General features: G+C 49.8%; 2 protein-coding genes across 2 annotated transcripts; one reads left to right on the top strand and one right to left on the bottom strand.

Moving 5' to 3' along the window:
- Positions 1-945: 945 nt before the first annotated feature.
- On the bottom strand, positions 946-4,872 carry MRPS11 (mitochondrial ribosomal protein S11). Its single transcript, XM_074156191.1, has 6 exons — positions 4,787-4,872; positions 4,455-4,553; positions 4,134-4,223; positions 3,252-3,381; positions 1,736-1,801; positions 946-1,333 (listed from the first exon to the last, which is right to left on the bottom strand). The coding sequence occupies exons 1-6, from the start codon at positions 4,828-4,830 to the stop codon at positions 1,226-1,228; spliced, it is 537 nt and encodes a 178-aa protein (XP_074012292.1). The 5' UTR covers positions 4,831-4,872; the 3' UTR covers positions 946-1,225.
- A 52-nt stretch (positions 4,873-4,924) lies between these two features.
- MRPL46 (mitochondrial ribosomal protein L46) lies at positions 4,925-7,568 on the top strand. Its single transcript, XM_074156450.1, has 4 exons — positions 4,925-5,102; positions 5,522-5,714; positions 6,279-6,452; positions 7,125-7,568. The coding sequence occupies exons 1-4, from the start codon at positions 4,938-4,940 to the stop codon at positions 7,373-7,375; spliced, it is 783 nt and encodes a 260-aa protein (XP_074012551.1). The 5' UTR covers positions 4,925-4,937; the 3' UTR covers positions 7,376-7,568.
- The last annotated feature ends 9,064 nt before the right edge of the window (positions 7,569-16,632 follow it).

Here is a 16,632-nt window from a genome sequence, read left to right as displayed (position 1 = left end):
TACACAATTTAAAAAACTAAGGAGGAACGACGGAAAGAGAAATAATAGAAAGGAAGATTCTGGGCTGGTGATAGAACTGCTGGCTGCACCAAAATACACTGTTTCCAAGTGAAATATTTGCCGGGTGTATGCTGTGTGCAGCCAGGGCTTCTCCGTATTCCAAGGAGCCGCCCTTTGTTGGGCGGTGTGCCTCTGCCATCCAGGGAATCAGTCCTGTAGTCACTGCTGTTACCTTCCCTGGTTAATGCTCCAGAGCCCCAGACATATTTGCTTGGCTGAAATTCTCTCTGGATGGAGCTGGGACAGCAATAATACATCACAGACCCATGACAAGCTCACACTGGCTGTGGATAATACAGAGGTACAGTTCAGGATTTCAGCGTTTTAAATCTCGGCAGCATTTCGTTGTTCCTCAGCCTTACTAATCCCCTGCTTGCTTTACCCAGGACCTCAGAAAATCCAGTTTGTGGCGCCCAAGGTGGGACCAAAGAGACAGTGAGCATCAAAACTGGCAAGATCCCAGCCCCTTTAGGACTGGCATTTTCCACTTGCCAATAGCACCGGCTGGCCAGCTACAGCCTGGGCGAAACAAAGCACCGCAACAGATCTTGGCCAGTGATGGATCCAGGCTACAGTGCTCCGTGCTGTGAGAAGAGGGAGAGCAGCCTCTCGCACGGCACCCTGAGCTCTGCAAGACAGGGGGAAGACGAAGAGTTACCCCACAACCTGCTCCTAAATATGGGCAGTGAGAGACAGAGGGAAGGAAGATGACGTGACCCCGTGCAGTTGTTTACTACAGAGAACTGGAAGGAGATCTGTTTTGGTACAGACCTCAAGCTCCCCTTCTGCCTAACGAGGGCAATAATAGCACCGAGGGCTAGACCACAGCCACATACGGTGCTGAGGAAGAGAGCAGTCGAGAGGCAATAATAATCCAGAATACTTCTGGGAACACAGCGGGAAAAGCTGTCAAAAGACCAACATTTTAATCAGCAAACTTCATACACAAGAGCCTTCCCACTAAGGGAGTAAACGTGTTCCTGCTTTTACCACCAGCTTCTACCACCTGGGCTTCTAAGGCCCAGGATGGTCTGTCTTCTTCAAGCTTTCCTTAGAAAGCATTTCCAAGGAGGGTGGATTTCCAGAATCTGTCACAGGAGCAACATTCAACACAGTCCCTGTTGCATGAATTGATGTTGAATGCGGTGTGTCTTCTGTTCTCCCCTCACATCCGCCTGGCTTTCCGTGGGCGGCAGCCGTTGTGCGGAACCGGGGTGTTGTCAGTGATAGAGATGATCTCCAGACCCCCCATAGTCAAACCCTTGATGGCAGCCTGCAAGAACAAGACAGCAGAGAAGGGAAAAATCTTAGAGAAAGAGAGTTTGGTCCCCTGTCCAAAAATCAACTTTTTCCAATGGTTCTACTTTGTAATTATCTTAAAAATAAGTAATTCATATCAGAAAACCCGGTTTAAACCTATCTGCTCCAGTCTTTCCATGAGAGTTCCCATCAGCTTTCCCACTTTAGTTGGAAGAAGTCCCAAATACAGCTTTTATTCTGTCTCTAAAGTGAAATTACTCTAAAAATTTAATTATTCTAAAATTTTATTACTAGGCACTTTACATCACCTCCACAAATACCAAGTTAACAGATGTAGTCAGGAGACCAGCCTGAAATTACAAGACCTGGATGATGCCTGAGAAAGAAAAATATGAAAAGAAACTCTGACACCTACTTTGCGTCCTGGTCCCAGTCCTTTCACCATGACTCGTACGTGTAACACGCCCTTCCCACGTGCTTTCTGCGAAAAGAACAGGTTGGTTAGTGTTCTCTTTGGTATTATTAATGCTGCTCTGGATCCCCTGGAGTCTTTCATTCCCTTTTGACCCACTATCATAGTATTTAAGTGAAAAAAAAAAAAAAAAAAAAAGAGTAGGTAGTAATGGATACAGAAGACAAATATGGGGATTATTGCCCAAAGACAGAAGGAGAAAAGGAGGCCTGGATACAGCCATGGTAGTTTCAAGAAGACTTCTGTGCTCAGCTGTCAACTCTGCGTACAGAGAAAGCTTTAACATCAAACTATCCGTGACCTAAAGCCAGGGCAGAAAATGACATATCCATGGATACGTGACTGAACTGGCAAGGGACTAACAAGGACTAACTCAAAGCTGTTTTCCCTCCTCTAATGCAGCGACTTCTCTCCTGTGATCAGTGGATTCCTTCTGGAGGGTAAATGAGAAAAGCAGGCGAACTTTGTATTTGCTGTGCAGGAGTCCACACCTTCAGTGCAAAAATTCTAGGGGCCTGCAAATTGAAACTGAAAAACACCTGCTGTAAAGCATAGCCGTGCTGCCACCAAGTGGATGGAGCTCTGCTGGGCCTCTCACTTTCCACGTTCGGGTGCAATTCATGTACTAACAACTTTAACAGTGACGGAATAAATCTGTCCAAGCACAGCTATGCAGCTATTATGAGGCTCTGATGAGCACAGATAAATAGCACAGATAAATCTTATATTCCTCTGAGCCAACCACAATAAGCTGTTGGCCAGCAGCAGCATCAAACACCTCTGACATGAAAGGCTGAAGTGAGTTCTGCCTAATTTAAGATAAGGATTTTCAGTTTAACCTTGCCTCATTCTGCTGTAATGAGGACCATGACACAGCCAGCCTCATCTTCTCCTGCCACCTGGACACCCACATGATTTTTTAGGAACTATTGCAGTAAACCGTATGCAGCTGGAAATTGCATGTGCAAGGACATCACCTTCTCTGACTGGAACTGCCGGCAGCAGCTCAATTCTCCTGTGGCAGAGAGCAAATATAAAACATTCAGCCAGTAATTACAGCCACTTCTCAGTCCCCTACAGTGCAGAAATTGAACTGCTGCTGATTCAGGGTCTATATTTCCAAAATGGCTGAAAGATGTTCACTTTGAAAAAAGGAGCTCTGCAAACTGGAGCTAGAAAAGGATACGCTCCAAGTTATGTTTCCCAATCACAACTTGCACAGCCGAGTTTACCCTCTGGGCATTTCTAACTGCTGTTTTCAAACACACTTTGTCTGTGCGAAGATGCACAGTGTCAGATGAAGGTAGGGAAACTGTCAGCAGACAGCAGCGCGCTGCTTGAGCACTAAGGAACAGAGCTCTGGGCTGCTGCTCCCCTTGAGTGAGGCAGGTACCCAGGCAGCGGGGGATGCCGTCAGTGCTCCCCTCTGGGAGGGTGAGAATCATCAGCACAGACTCACCACTGCTGCTGCCATGGCTGCAGTCTGCGCCGCAATGGCAGTTCCCTTCTTGGCATTCTGGAAGCCTTCTGTGCCACAGGATGTGCGGGCAAATGGCCTGTTGTCAAAGCTGACCACTTGGATGTGGGTGCTACAGAAAGAGAGGGGCAGGAGAAAGAAGAAAGCTAAAACAAAGCTTTATTCTCCAGTTTCTTCTCGCTCACCTTACTGGCATGGCTTGCCACAGGACCCCTGTCCCCCTTCTCCAAGCCACCCTAACTCAGCACTCCCTTTCAAGGTATCCCACTTAACACGAACCTGCTGCAGAGACCTCCCAGCAGCGATCTTTCGGTCACCGTAGAGAGCCTGAGCGAGGTGGCAAAACCTTTCTGGATAAGGTATACTTTATGCAGGTATTCCTCAAATACTACTTAGCCCTTTCAGACACACCTCTCATTGTATTTTACCTCTTCTGCTTATTAAAAAAAAATGCACAAAATATTTCTAGAACTTGAGAGAGCTTTAAGAAACTATCACACTAGAGATCACTAATGAAACACAACAATCTCTCATGGAGAATATGACAATTTTTTCAACAGCTGTACAGCAACAGTGCTGGAACTGAGGAAGTAACCTGCCATTAAAGCCGTCAGCATCCAATTATTCACATCAGAATGTAGTCAAAACGTGTAATAACAATCTTATTGCTGTAAAATACACTATAAGCAGTTATGCTTTCTGAACAGCGCTGAGGTTTGGATTCAGTAGTATTATCTTCCTAGTCATGGACATCACTCCCCTGGCTTTTTTCCTTTGAGCCTTTTGATCAAGATGATGACTGGCCAAAGCCCAGCTATGTTATAAGCTTTCAGAGAGCAGGAATAGAGCAGCTGATTTGCTTACTTGTTGTATGTAGCTTTGATGTGAGCTATTGGGATCTCTTCATAGACCTTTCCATCCCATCTCATGGAGTTCCTCTGCAGGATTAAAGGGCTGAGGAGCAAAACAAGAGTTATCAGGCATTCACTCTTTAAACTTTGCAAAGTTTTATTTCATATTGGGAAGGAAAGAAGGGATCGAGCCTCTGGAAGACACAAGCTGCGTTTGTGATTGAGTCAAGTCACTTCCTTTCCTTCCTCAGCTGAAACACCACCGAAGGCGAGAAGACCTCCCAGCAAGAGGCAATTGGCAGAGCCCTCCCGGCGCGGCCTGGCCGTATCTCACCTCAGGTCGGTCTCGCTCTGTTTCTCCGCCTCCTTTGCAAGGTCCTGCAGCCTCGTGGGGGTTGTAAGCAGGCCACGGCACAGGGCGGCAGCACGGCTCCTGGGGGAAAGAAACGGTGAGGAGGACACTGGGGTCTCCCCCGGGGCGCTGGCTGGGGGGGTGTGGGCGAGCCGCAGGCCCGCAGGGGGCCGGGCACAGCAGGGCCTCCCACCATGACGGGGAGGGAAGGGGCCCCAGCGGGGCCTGCCGCTATCACGGGGAAGGACAGGGGGGTGAACCGGCTCGGTGTCGCCTCCTCACCCCCCCGCGGCCCGGTTCCCGCCGCCGCTCACCCCAAGGCCGCTCCGAGGAGCCGTTGCCAGGCGACCACGCTCATGGCGGCTCCTGTCGCGCGCCCGGAGAGGTCGCCGCAAGGCACGACGGGAGCGAGGAAGAACGATGGCGGCCCGCCCCGCGGTGCATGCTGGGCGGCGCGGCAGCATCATGGCGGCGCCCAAGCAGCCGGCGGCGGGTTGGGGTCGGTGGTTTTGTACGGCTGCCGCGCCTCGGCCGTGGCGGCTTTTTGGGGCTATGTGCTTGTTGAGGCTTCCCCGCATCACGCAGCCTCTTCAGAAGGAGGAGGAAGAGATGGCGGCCCTCATGGGGCAGGTACAGAGGGGGACGCTGACAGGAGAATGGCCTCAGGCCGAGAGGGGAGGGCACCCTGTGGGGTCGGCAGCCGCGGCCAGTCCCCGGTAGCGCCTCAGGCGCTACCGGGGACTGGCCGCGGCTGCCGACCCCGGGGGTGACAGGCTGGGGATACTTTGGGTGGTGTTGCTCCCTGCCGTGAAGTGATATGGAGCACTCTGTGTGTGATTTGTGGCCTGCACCAGGTATTGTGGGTCTTGGTACTGCTCCCGTGGTCTTCCTCAATGCCGTTGGTGTCCCTGATTGAGCAGGGAAGGCCTGTTCCAACTCAGGGAAATTACCATCATCTTGTCTCCACTCGGGTAGAAATAACTTAATTTTCTTTGCTAAGTCCAGCCTGTCGCGTTGGTTCCTTAATGATTCTCTGCATTGATTTCTAGATAGAGGTGGAGAAAAGCCACTATTCGGATCATGAAATCCGTAAGCTGCAGGAGGAGGAGCAGCTTAGGAGGAGGAAGGAAAGCATGTACGATGATGATGATGGACCTGGTAAAACAGTCATCATGGCTCAAGACCTGGAGGAGAAGTGGGAACAGAAATTACTGCGATTCAAAGCTGCTCCACGGATAACAGGTACAGGCTGAAATTTGCAGTGGGTGAGAACACTCTGATCATCTGCCAAACACAGCTGAGTGCAATTCAGTGGAGGAGAGGCATTTGCTGAGTCTTTTTTATTTTAAGGAGGGTCTTGACTCCAAGGCAGCACTATTAGCACATGAGGAATTAACTGGCTGCTAACGGAATCAGTGTTTTCATGCTGCAAAGTGCATGTTCACACGACCTTATTAGAGCAAAGCGGTGAGAATGGATGTTGGTTCCTGATGAGAAACCTCAGGTCGCTTGGTTCCTGAGCTCACCTAGCATTTTTGTGAAACTGGAGATCCAGGCTGCTTGCTGTAAATTCCCTTTGGAAATGAAACAGGTAGAGTGCGGTCTAGCAGTGGATTCTAGTTGAATCCTGCACTGGCTTCCCAGAGCCACTGAGAGCATTTCTGTCTAGATTTTTATCTTGTTCTATGTATCCATGTTTGTGTATTATTGCTGGAAGGGTGTTAGATGCAGAGGGTTGATGAATCAAGGGGAGTAGGGCAGTACTGCCAGGAGACTTTGTTTCGAGCATGTGTTGGTTTTTGGCAGATGCTGATAAAAGCAACAATCGAACATCATTGAACAGGAAGCTGGACAGTAACCTGATGCTTCTGGTGAAACAGAAAATCGGTAACCAGGAGCTCTGGCTCCTGCCTCAAGTGGAATGGCAGCCTGGAGAGACGCTGCGAAGCACAGCTGAGCGAGCCATGGCTACGTTTTTGGGTGTGTAGTTTACTGTGTGCCTGGTCCTCCCTCCCCTTTGTCCCAGTTGTTTTCTTCCTGTGCCCTACCTGAGGGATATTTGCCATCTGCTGTAATGAAATCCCCTCCTACCTGCTGGGAAAAGGCATTTCATGGCAGAAGGATGGAGTTCAATGGGGTAGGCTTTCTGGCAAGAGCCATGATCCTGGGTAATTGGCTCTGTAACTGTGCACTGTTGTATGTGTGGGGCTGTCTGGGCTGGCAGATTCTGAGTTGGGATCTCTGGCTGCCAGCAACTGTGGTGGCGAGACTGGCCCTCCCGGTCTGATGTTGGAGCATCACCAGACGCCCTCTGAATGGTCTAGGCTTGCTCCAGGTATATGCCTTCTCTGGTCGTCCTGTAGCAGCTTTTATGGCAGATGGGTGATAGCAAATCCATGTGTCCTTGCTTTTCGGTGTGGGTTGGTAAAGTGCTCTCACTCCACTTGCTAGACTCCAGGAAAAGTTGGTTTTTTCATGAGAAAATGCTGACTATTGCTAATATTTCTGCTAAGAGGGAACAGTTGGTCTGAACCAGATACAAGGAGTAGCTTACTCTGTCTTTCTGTTGCTGCAGGAGGGTAGTTACTGTTGCTCTGTATTCTTATGTCTTGTTTTCTGTTTTCTTTCTTTTGTGTTGCTGGGGTCTTGCAGGAGATCACATTCAAGCCAAAATCCTGGGGAATGCACCACATGGGGTTTACAAGTATAAATTCCCCAGGGCCATCAGGACTGAGGATAACGTAGGAGCCAAAGTATTTTTCTTCAAAGCCTTCCTCCAAAGCGATGATTTGTCCCAGGCAGAGCCGAAGAAAGATTACCTGTGGGTTACAAAGGATGAGCTGGGAGATTACTTGAAGTCGGAATACCTGAAAAAAGTCAATCGATTCCTTCTGGACTTATAAGTGATAGCTGTGCTCCTGCAGATGGGGAAGACATGGGATGTGACTCCAGGGAGGAGCACAGCTGCTGCTTTGCATGGTCTGTGTGTATGAGATGTTCACTTGGGCTCTGGAGGAAAATTTGCCTTTGCCTTATTTCCCAGTTCTCTTCACCGGGCCTGTACTAAATAAATATTAAAACTTATACTAGGAAGTGAAGCTTTCCTCAGGGAATTCTTTGCTCTTGTTGAATCCTCCTCCAACTTTTCTGGAAATGCATGTTATGATCTTTTCCTCTCCCAAGTGTGCAATTCCCTGGGGCTGTGGTAGCCGGGAGGCTTTCTTTCCTCACCAGACTCCTGTCGTAGTCTGGAGCTCAAGTGGTTTCTTCTAGGCAATGGCTAATGCTTATTTCTGGCTTGTTTCTTTAATAAGAGCAGCACTGGAGGGTTATCTGTGTGTCCAGGTGGGAACAGACCCTCCTGCGTATAAGGTTGGCCAAGATGGGTTTCTGGGGAGCTGGAAGCTGGGATACTTACAGTTTATTTACGTTTAATCTGTGTTGGAGCTGCCTCTGTTGTAGAGTCTGCGATACACAGTGACCGTGGAGGACACGGATGCATGAGGAATGGGCAGCAGCTCTTTCTTTAGATGAGTGCTGCTTTCCCACCTGCACTGCCCTCCTCTTGAGCCCCAAGCTGTAGCAACAGACACTGAAGGAGGGTAAAATTTGAGCAGCAGCTCTCTGTCTGGACAGAGAGGCTAATTTCTGCTGGTGGGGGAAGGCTCTGGGGGGTTCTTGGCTCCTGTTCCTGATGTGTTGGGCTAGCGCTGCTAATCCAGCCCAGTCGGGTCTGCCTCAGGTAGCCTGACCCTCTTACCCCAATTTGTTTATAAGAAGATCTCTCCTGAGCTTAAATGGTACTGTTTCACTTCTCTGGGGCTGCTTCTATTTCTGGGAGGTTTTTTTTCTCTTTGTAAATGTTGCTGTTTGGTAGTCAGAGTGTTGTCTGGACCTTGCAGAGAATCAGCCTTCTTCAGCATCAGGGAGAGAGGGAGGAAATAGCTGTCGTTAATCATTGGGAGAGAGTTCGGCCTCCAGAGGTGGAACTGGAGATTGCTATATATATTTTATCAATCCTTTGGGAGCTGTTGAGCTGCAGGCCTCAAATTAAAGCTATCCTTAATCACTCCACAAGCCATCGGGGTAGGGGGAGTAGCACAGCAGCCTTCTATTTTCTAACGCTGGGCAGTTTGGGAGCTGCAGGCTTGCCATAAATTACCAACAAAACAAAACTTGGTTTCCTGAAGCACCCTCGCAGGCCTGGCAAAGAGGCTGCGTCTGCAACAGAGAGCACTTGCAAAGAAGAAATAAATGTGGAACAGAATATGTGCCTGAAAAACTGCAGATTTTCTGGCTTCTGTCTGAGGTCAGCAGTGCCGAAGGGGAGACTGTTGCCTTCTCTAGGACTGAAAGCTCCTGCAGAGGGGACAGGTGAGTCCATCCCCTCAGGCTGTGTCCCACCAGCCTGGGGGGACATGGGTGCGCTCAGCTCAGGATTAGGCTTTTCTCTGTCACGCTATTTCAGGCCATTGCTGGCTCTGCAGCACACGGCCCCGGAACAGAGCTTTGTGGGCACAGGCTTAGGGCACGCCCTTTGCCAAGGTCTCTGCTCTGTTTCCCATGCCAAAGGCAGGTTTTGTGTTGCTGGAGGGAAACTTTCAAAGCATATTAAATGCTGTTCACTCAGTGCTTTTTTGCTCTCAAAACCAGGAGCACAAAAGCGAGCAAAGGCTGCACTGAAAGCTTTCTGATCTTCAAACCCAGGCAGTTCTTATTCTCTGGCTTGCTCAGGCTACAAGTCTTTGGGTGTTGTTTGTGTTGAGAGAGGTGTATCTCCCTCCAGCAGTGGAAAGGTCAGACCCAACAGCATCCTGAATTTTCTTTATTTTTTTTGCCTTGGACTCAGACCTTTGTTCTTACAGGTAGCAAGGTAGCAGGTGTGTGAGAAGTTTGGGCTTTTCTGGAAGCTGAAATTGTTGAAATTGTTATTTTCTCATCACCTAAACCACAAATTCCTCCTTGCAGCCTGCATAGGAACAGCACCTTTTTTTTCTCTTTTTTTTTCCCCCTGTAGTTGATTTTATTTAAAAACCCTCAGCCAGTTGCTGCAAACAATCCCAGATCCTGCAACACGGGTGCTTTTGCTCAGTTCTTCTGTGTGGCTTCTTTCCCCTGCCCCTGGCCTCAGTGAGAGGGACAACTGAAGGATATCATGCAGGTTTCTTAGCCAAGAGGATGGTTTGTATCCCAGAGGTCCCATGGTAGATCACTGAGGCTGGTATTTTCCTTTGAGAATTTGGTGGCTGCAGGCTGTTTTTCCACAGTGCAAATCTATACTTGCACTCCTTGCAGAGTTGCAGAAGTCTGATCGGGCAGGCTGGTGGGATATATCTTGCCAGTAACTACTGAAAGGATAGCACAAAGCCTTAAAACCTTTTCTGAGACAGCTTTTCTCTCTCCTGGAACAGAAGAAAGCTGTTGAGTCGTGGCTGGGGGAGAGCTGCCGCAGCCACGTTGCGCTTCCTGCGATCCAGCACCAAGAGCAAGGGGAACATTTCACTTCTGTTGAGCATGAAACGCAAAACTCCCCTTGCAAACGTGACAGGGAAGTGCAGGAGCGTTTGCCTGGGTGTTGAGGGGGTCTGGAGGTTGGTTGTACCCACAGCCTGGAGGGTATTTCTTACCTTGGCAAAGGCTTCCTTACATGAGATCACTCTTAGAACCTGAAGCCGCAGCAAGTACCTGGGAAGGCACTGAGTTTGCTGTGGCTCTTTTGTGCAAGGCACAGTCAGATCAGTCGAAGAGCTCTTGGGTGAAGTGTGCACTAGAAAGAGGTGTTTTGGAAGGGACCTGTGACTCCTCGCTTTGGGAGCAGCAACATGGGGCTCAGCTAAGAATCCAACGTGAGGTCAGTGCTGCGGCTGCTGGGGCCTGGGTTGGAGCGTTATGGGGAGGAAGCTGGAGAGTAGTCAGACTGCGGAGACTTTATGCTCCTCAAAGCCAGTTTCAGCACGGGATGGTCCCATTCATGAGGGTGATACTCAAAAGCCAGATCCCCTCCAAGCGGGGAGGAGGCATATCAAGATGTCCCTTCTTTGGCGCAATGCAGTCCAGCAGCTGTTGTTAAAAGCCTCCAGGAGCAGAAACAAATGGAAGGATCAGTTGCAGTCTAAAACACCAGCATCTAAGCCATTGCTTAAGCCACCATGTTAGTAGAGAGATATGAAGGTTTTCTTTGCGACAAATTGATGCACTTCCCTCCAGCAAAGGAGTGATAACGAGTCCTAATAAACCCACTTTTCAGCCTCACAGGTACAGCTTTCCTCTACTTCTCCTACAAAGGATCTTCCCTAGCTGATATCTGTCCCTGTCTGCGGGAGTTTTGGGGGTTGGTGCTCTCTAAGCAGAGACCTGCTCGCGTGTTTTGTGATACACTGTGAGCTCTTCAGAACTGCACACTTTCTCACTTAATAGGAAGCTGCTGTTTGTTGCTCCTCCTGGCGGGCTCCAAGCAACAAAAAGGCTTCAACGTTTGCAAGATAAACACATGCAGAGCCAGGAGAGGCCCTTGGATCCACGGGCTACACCGTGCTTTCTGAAAACCTGTAAAAGGAGAGATGCTATTGCTCCCAAATAGAGGTGTGAGCTCTCGTCAGAGCGGGGAAAGCTGCTCGGGTATAGGGAGCACCCTGTGGTGTCCCTCCCTGCCAGGACAAGGGGTGGGCTGGCTTGGGGAGGGTGGGAGTTAGGCTGTGCCATCTGGGGCAGCCTCTGGGCTCATTCCTTGTCTCCAGATGATGAGGCATCTCCAACAGCATCTGTCACTTTGCTTTTGTTCTGTTCAAGCTCCCATGCTTGTGTTGGAAGGGATCTATCTCTTTGGAGGGATTCCCCTGGCAGTGCTGGGGGTATCTGTGAGTGCTGCCTGTCCCTGCTGTGCTCAGCAGCCTGGGGGGGGTCTGCTAGTGGCAGCCTGGAGACCCAGCAGAAAATGTCGTGGAAAATCTGGTTGAGATCACCAGTCATAGGAGTGGATTAGGTCTCATCCTAATGTTTTGAGGACACCTTTTTCCTCCCTTTTCTTGTGAAATCATGCCTGTGTTTTGACACAACCAACGTGCTGGAAAGATGCAGGGCAGACAGAAGCCAGCACTTGGGTGAATATCTGCAAAGGTAAGAATGAATATAAAAGAACGGGAGGCTCCTGGGATACTTGAACTCAGGGTAAAATTACTTCAGAAGTTTTGCTGATAATACCCAATCCTTAGCACCAAGCCCTCAAAAACCAAAGCCAGGAATTTGTGAGGAGAGTACAAAATGCTGACAGCAGGAAGCCCCTTCAGGTAGTTCTAGATACAGCTTTGCTGTCAAGGCTACTTTTCTCTAACAGATCTTGGGGGGGTATAAAGTCCTTTGGCAGGACTTCATAGGCAATGCTTGGAGACCGAGGGGCATTTCTCAATCGAAATATGAAGGGTTATTCAACAACATTAAAATGAAACTTCTTCAAAACCTAGGTAAGGCAATAAAGCCTTTATGCAGTGTATACAAGGCTTTAGGACCCACCACCACAGCCTACTCCAGAAGCAGGACAGTGTGTAACAGGAGCTGGCCCTTTACCTGCCTGCCATGAGCATCCAACCTCATAATTTCCCAGGGCAAAAGTTTAGGAAAAGATTTTACAGATAACAATTTTCAGCTTAAGCTGATCTCTGCTGGAGATTAAGGTGAGAGCTGATGTTGGAGGCAGATTATCTTGTGTCTAAGGGCTGCTCTCCCTCTCAAGCATCTGGGCCAGAGGGAAGCTGGAGACATCGGGGTATGAGCCATGGGCCAGCGCTGCTGCTGAGAGGGCGGCAAGCGATGTCAGTGGTGAGTGTGTGTGCTGCTGGCCTGCTCCCACCACGTGCTGCCTGCCTGCTTTCTGCTCTCTCTCATCTATCAAAGTAATTATGCCCATTACATTTCTCCTTTCAGGTTTTACCCTCCCAAATGTTATTCCACAGCATTAAACCTGTGGGGGAAGTGAATTATTGGGGAAAGTAACTAGATATAATCCAGGTTTAATGGGCACGTAGAAAAAGCACACTGGGTTGAGAGGGTGGCTCAGCCAGCGTCCTGCTTCTGCAGGCAAATAGAAATTTATCTTGATGTGTGTATATATCTAGCTTCGTGATCTGTGAGCTCTTAATAATTGGTTTGGTGACCTGCCGGCAGTGTTTCTCTCTCTGTAGAGCTTTCCCTAGTCCCCGGTTAATATAATGGGTCACAAATCCCATTTGCTTTTGAATTCTGAGTAATCCTTTTGTTAATGTCGCCTATTGCTTTTCTGGAAGCATTGGAGGAAATCGGAGCCATGTGCTAATCAGTAAATCTGGTTCTGAGTGTTTGTAAGCTACTGCCCTGCCCTGTTTGCCTTTTCCAAATAACGAGCGCAGCCCATTTGTGTCAGACTCAATGCGCCCCTTTGCAAAACAGCAGTTGTTTCCCGAGCTGTGGTACCAGCAAATGTCCCAGGCTGTGAATGTTGAATGAGCTTGAGGAAAGCAGCGGGGTGCGATGGGGAGCGGGCAGCCAAATGATAAAGGGGCTTGGTGAGGAGGGAGGCTGGGCACTCGGGGTGTTCGATCCCACCAGTGCCCTGTGTGGAGGGGCAGTGAGTTTCCCGTTTCAGGGTGTGGGATGAGTGGCTGCTGAAGGTGGCACCCGTGGGGACCTGCTTTTCTGCTCCTGCTCCACCACCGCTCACAGCTCAGTGTCCAGTCTTGTCCCCTGTGCACAATGAGAGTATGTGGTATAGCAGAAGGTGCCCTTCCAGCAGGGCGCTAGAGGCTCCTGATCTAGCAGGGGCTGGAGGCAGTGAGCAGGATGGATGTTGCCTATCCTAGACCCTTCTGGATTTCATATCCCTTAATTTTCTCTGGTGAACTGTAGCTGTCTTGCCTGCTTTCTCTTGCCTTTGTAGGTAGGTAGGTATCAGAGCCCTTTCAGAGGGACAAGAAGCTGACAGATAACCAGCCCCTAAGGTGGGCACAAGTATACTCCTACTGAAGGGAGTGGAGGGAGAGCATCAGTCCGCCCCAGATTGCCTGAAGATCTGTAAAACACTCCAGCTGTTGGTGCTGAGCCAAAGGCTACAAGTGGCTTGTAGGGACTGTGTTCCTGCTGCAACAGTTGCCCATGGTTTGAACTGAGTGGGAAACTCAAGTAGTGTCTCCAAGTGCTGGAATATCTGAGTCACAAAATCAGTGTTTCTTGGTTATTTTTGTTTGTTTCCTGATTTTCTGTAGGTTTTCACTCTCCCGGACAGCTGACAAGCCTCATCCTTCACCCCTTTCCCTCGTGCTTCCATTTGTCTCCCTATTTTTAGCCTGTCTGTGGTATTCTTCATGCAATGCCTGTGTGCATTGCTTTGCTTGGAGCCACCGACGACAACAATGTGACCTTGGAGGTAACAGTGTGTGGTGAAGCAAGATGTGTTGTACTTAGCGTGCTGTAGCTGGGCATCATGTTTGCAACCTGGGCAGGCATAGAACATGGCCTCCCCTTGCTCCTGGGCTGTTTTCCCTGACAGGTCCCACCAGGATTTGGGCTGTTTGACTCCAAAACCCTCGCCCTGGCCCTGGCCCAGAGCAAGGAGCACTGTGGGAAACTCCCCAGTGCTGGCAGCCTGATGCGCATATATCGCTGGCTTTAATTTATGAGCTAAATTCTCCTGAGGATGGAGGCAGATGTCACTTGCTGCCTGTGGAACAGCTCGGTTCTAGGCACTAGATGGCAGGCAGTGACTGGGAAATCCCGTCTGTGGAGCTTTCCTTCCTTTTCCCCTTAAAATCACCTCCTGCTCTAGCTCTTGTACTCTTCAGCGTGGGAGCCTTGGAGCATGGAGTAAGGATCACCAATTTTTAACTGCTGTGCCCAAGCTTGGTGCCTTGCATGTTGAAGGATCCCAGCAACTGGCCAACTCCATGGTCTTTGTTCCATGGAGGCTTGACAAGTAAATGGAGGCTCAGAGGAGTCTCTAGGGCAGAGAAAAGAGGTAGGGGGCAGGCAGGCAGGATCTGAAGATGGAGGGTGAATGGCGGGTGGGTGCTGAGGGCTGCTCAGGGCGCTGTGCAGGGGTTAGGAAGGGATGGAGGTGCAGAAGGGATGCATCCATATGGGGTAGGGATAGGGGCAAAAAATGATTGAAGGTGTTTGACACAGGCAAGGAGAAGTCAAGGATGAATTTCCTATGGCCTGCTTGTGCAGCTCCTGCTTCAGAGAGGGCAGTGAAGGTGTTTCCAGCAGTGTCCGTGGTTGAGCTGCATGCCATCCCTCACCTTGTGAAGAGGGAATGTGGTTGCCAGACCCCAGCTGTGGGGCTCAGTCACTGAGGAGAGCCTGATCCTCTCCCCAGGGTGGCACAGCATGTCCTTGATTTATTTGGGTTAGGCTTTGTGGATTTATCCCCCAAAGTGGGCATAAAAGTGGGTTTACCTAGAAAGGGGGATGTATCTCCCCCCCCTTACCCGAGTGATGCAGCATGGGCTCCCATGCACTGATAGAGGGCAGGGGTGGCAAAATCCCTTCTTTATCCTCCCTTATCAGCCAGAGATCTGAGACCAAGGTGTCCCTGGGCCCTATCTGCTGTTCCCACCCCTACAGATCTCAGAGCAGGACAGCCCCTGTGGTGCTGGGTCTATCGTTGTCATCTTCTCAGGCACCAGCGCAGAGCTGAAGCCCCTGTGCCACGTTCCGAGTGTCGTAGGTCCCCTGTAAGCACCTTCCAACAAAAAGGGGATTATCTATAGCTTGTTAGAGTCCTTGCGGGGAGGGAGAATAAGGCTCTTTGCTCTGAAACCTTCTCTTCTCTGGGATTACAAGATAATGCATATGAAACGACATTAGCTCAGCCAGGTTTATGGATTATTTGAAAATCAAATTCTTTTAATCTCATCCACCATCTGGCACCAGCATAACAGCCAACAGCCAGCTGACTGCCGCTTCTACCCCGACTGCGTCGGAGCGACTGGTGTCCCAGAGAGGGAGAAGGGACACCAGCATCTCTGGCCACCACTGTGTCCTGGCACCAGCACCCAGGCCAGCCTTGTCCAATTTCTTCCCAAAACAGCATGAAGTTAACATGTCTCTGAGGAACAGATGACTCTCCTTGGTGTCCACTGGGATCGAACAGACAGTCTGGGAACATCATGCTGCTTGTGTCTGTGTGACTATGAGACTCAAAATCAGCAGCTAGAGGGGTCCCCAGGCCTCGGAGAGAGGTTAAGGTCTGAGCAGGGGACCTGCCAATCTCACTAACAGGATTTGTAGTGATCTCCTGGTTGGGCAGGGAGGGACGAGGTCATAGGAGCTCCTTGCAGGATGCTGATGCAGAGCTTTTTCCAAGGAGATTGTGTTTCCCCTTGAATATTAATTGGGAGCTGCCAGGCTGCATCTGGGCTCTGTGATGGGGCTGGAGGCTCCTGTGGGTACCAGAGAGACAGTGACAAATTACACTGGTTTTGGGGGGCAATGTGAGTGGTCCCACTGTCTCCACAGAGCACGGCAGAGCAGAAGAGCGTATTGGAGATGCAGCATGGAGCGCTTGTGAAGCATTACCATCAGTTGCACCAAGGAGGCCAACCTGGCTCAGTCTCCTTGGCTTACAAGTCAGGGACCAGACGGGACCAGTGAGCAGTCAGGGACCACCATGGAAAACTAGAGCCACCAGAACTGAGGACAAGTGAGTGTGCAAGGACTGCATGCTGGGCACTGGTGTCGCCACTCCATGGGTACAGTTAGCACCTCCCTGCGGAGGGGACAAGGTTGGGTGACACCCTGTCCTTCTCTTGAGAGTAACCCCCCAGCTGATTTTTCAGATGTGAAGCCAGCCATGCTCCAGAGCTGCTTTAGTTCTCATGTTTTTGGTTTCTTTGCTGAGCCTCAATAGGACCATCCATCTTCTCCTGTCTCCTCCAGAAGGCTTCTGCACCTACTATTAAGGAGTGCTATAATCTCAGTACCCATTTAACATGAATAAAAAGCCTTCTGGGACAATAGGTCATGGTTATACAATTTAGCCCAAGTAGAGAAAAGGCTTTTATAGCTATGAATAGATGAATACTTAAAATATATATGTAACTTTGGTTAACATCAGGACATATAAGCATAATATATATATATAGCAGTGGGCTAACAGTCTGTTCCTTGACTCCCTCTACAGAAGCTGTAGCTG

This window comes from Numenius arquata, chromosome 11 (genome assembly GCF_964106895.1).
Source record: "Numenius arquata chromosome 11, bNumArq3.hap1.1, whole genome shotgun sequence".
Classification (NCBI taxonomy): domain Eukaryota; kingdom Metazoa; phylum Chordata; class Aves; order Charadriiformes; family Scolopacidae; genus Numenius; species Numenius arquata.
The sequence above is the reverse complement of the archived record's forward strand: the minus strand, read 5'-3'. Positions and strand labels throughout refer to the sequence as shown.

What these genes read in the sequence shown, in the direction of transcription:
- MRPL46 (XM_074156450.1), top strand. Translation starts at nt 4,938, where the DNA reads ATGGCGGCGCCCAAGCAGCCGGCGGCGGGTTGGGGTCGGTGGTTTTGT. An exon ending in TGGCGGCCCTCATGGGGCAG is followed by an intron (nt 5,103 to 5,521) that starts GTACAGAGGGGG and finishes ATTGATTTCTAG; the next exon opens with ATAGAGGTGGAGAAAAGCCA. An exon ending in AGCCATGGCTACGTTTTTGG is followed by an intron (nt 6,453 to 7,124) that starts GTGTGTAGTTTA and finishes GGGGTCTTGCAG; the next exon opens with GAGATCACATTCAAGCCAAA.
- MRPS11 (XM_074156191.1), bottom strand. Translation starts at nt 4,830, where the DNA reads ATGAGCGTGGTCGCCTGGCAACGGCTCCTCGGAGCGGCCTTGGG. An exon ending in ATCAAAGCTACATACAACAA is followed by an intron (nt 3,382 to 4,133) that starts GTAAGCAAATCA and finishes CTCTTTCTGTAG; the next exon opens with CACCCACATCCAAGTGGTCA. An exon ending in CAGCCATGGCAGCAGCAGTG is followed by an intron (nt 1,802 to 3,251) that starts GTGAGTCTGTGC and finishes TTCTTTTCGCAG; the next exon opens with AAAGCACGTGGGAAGGGCGT.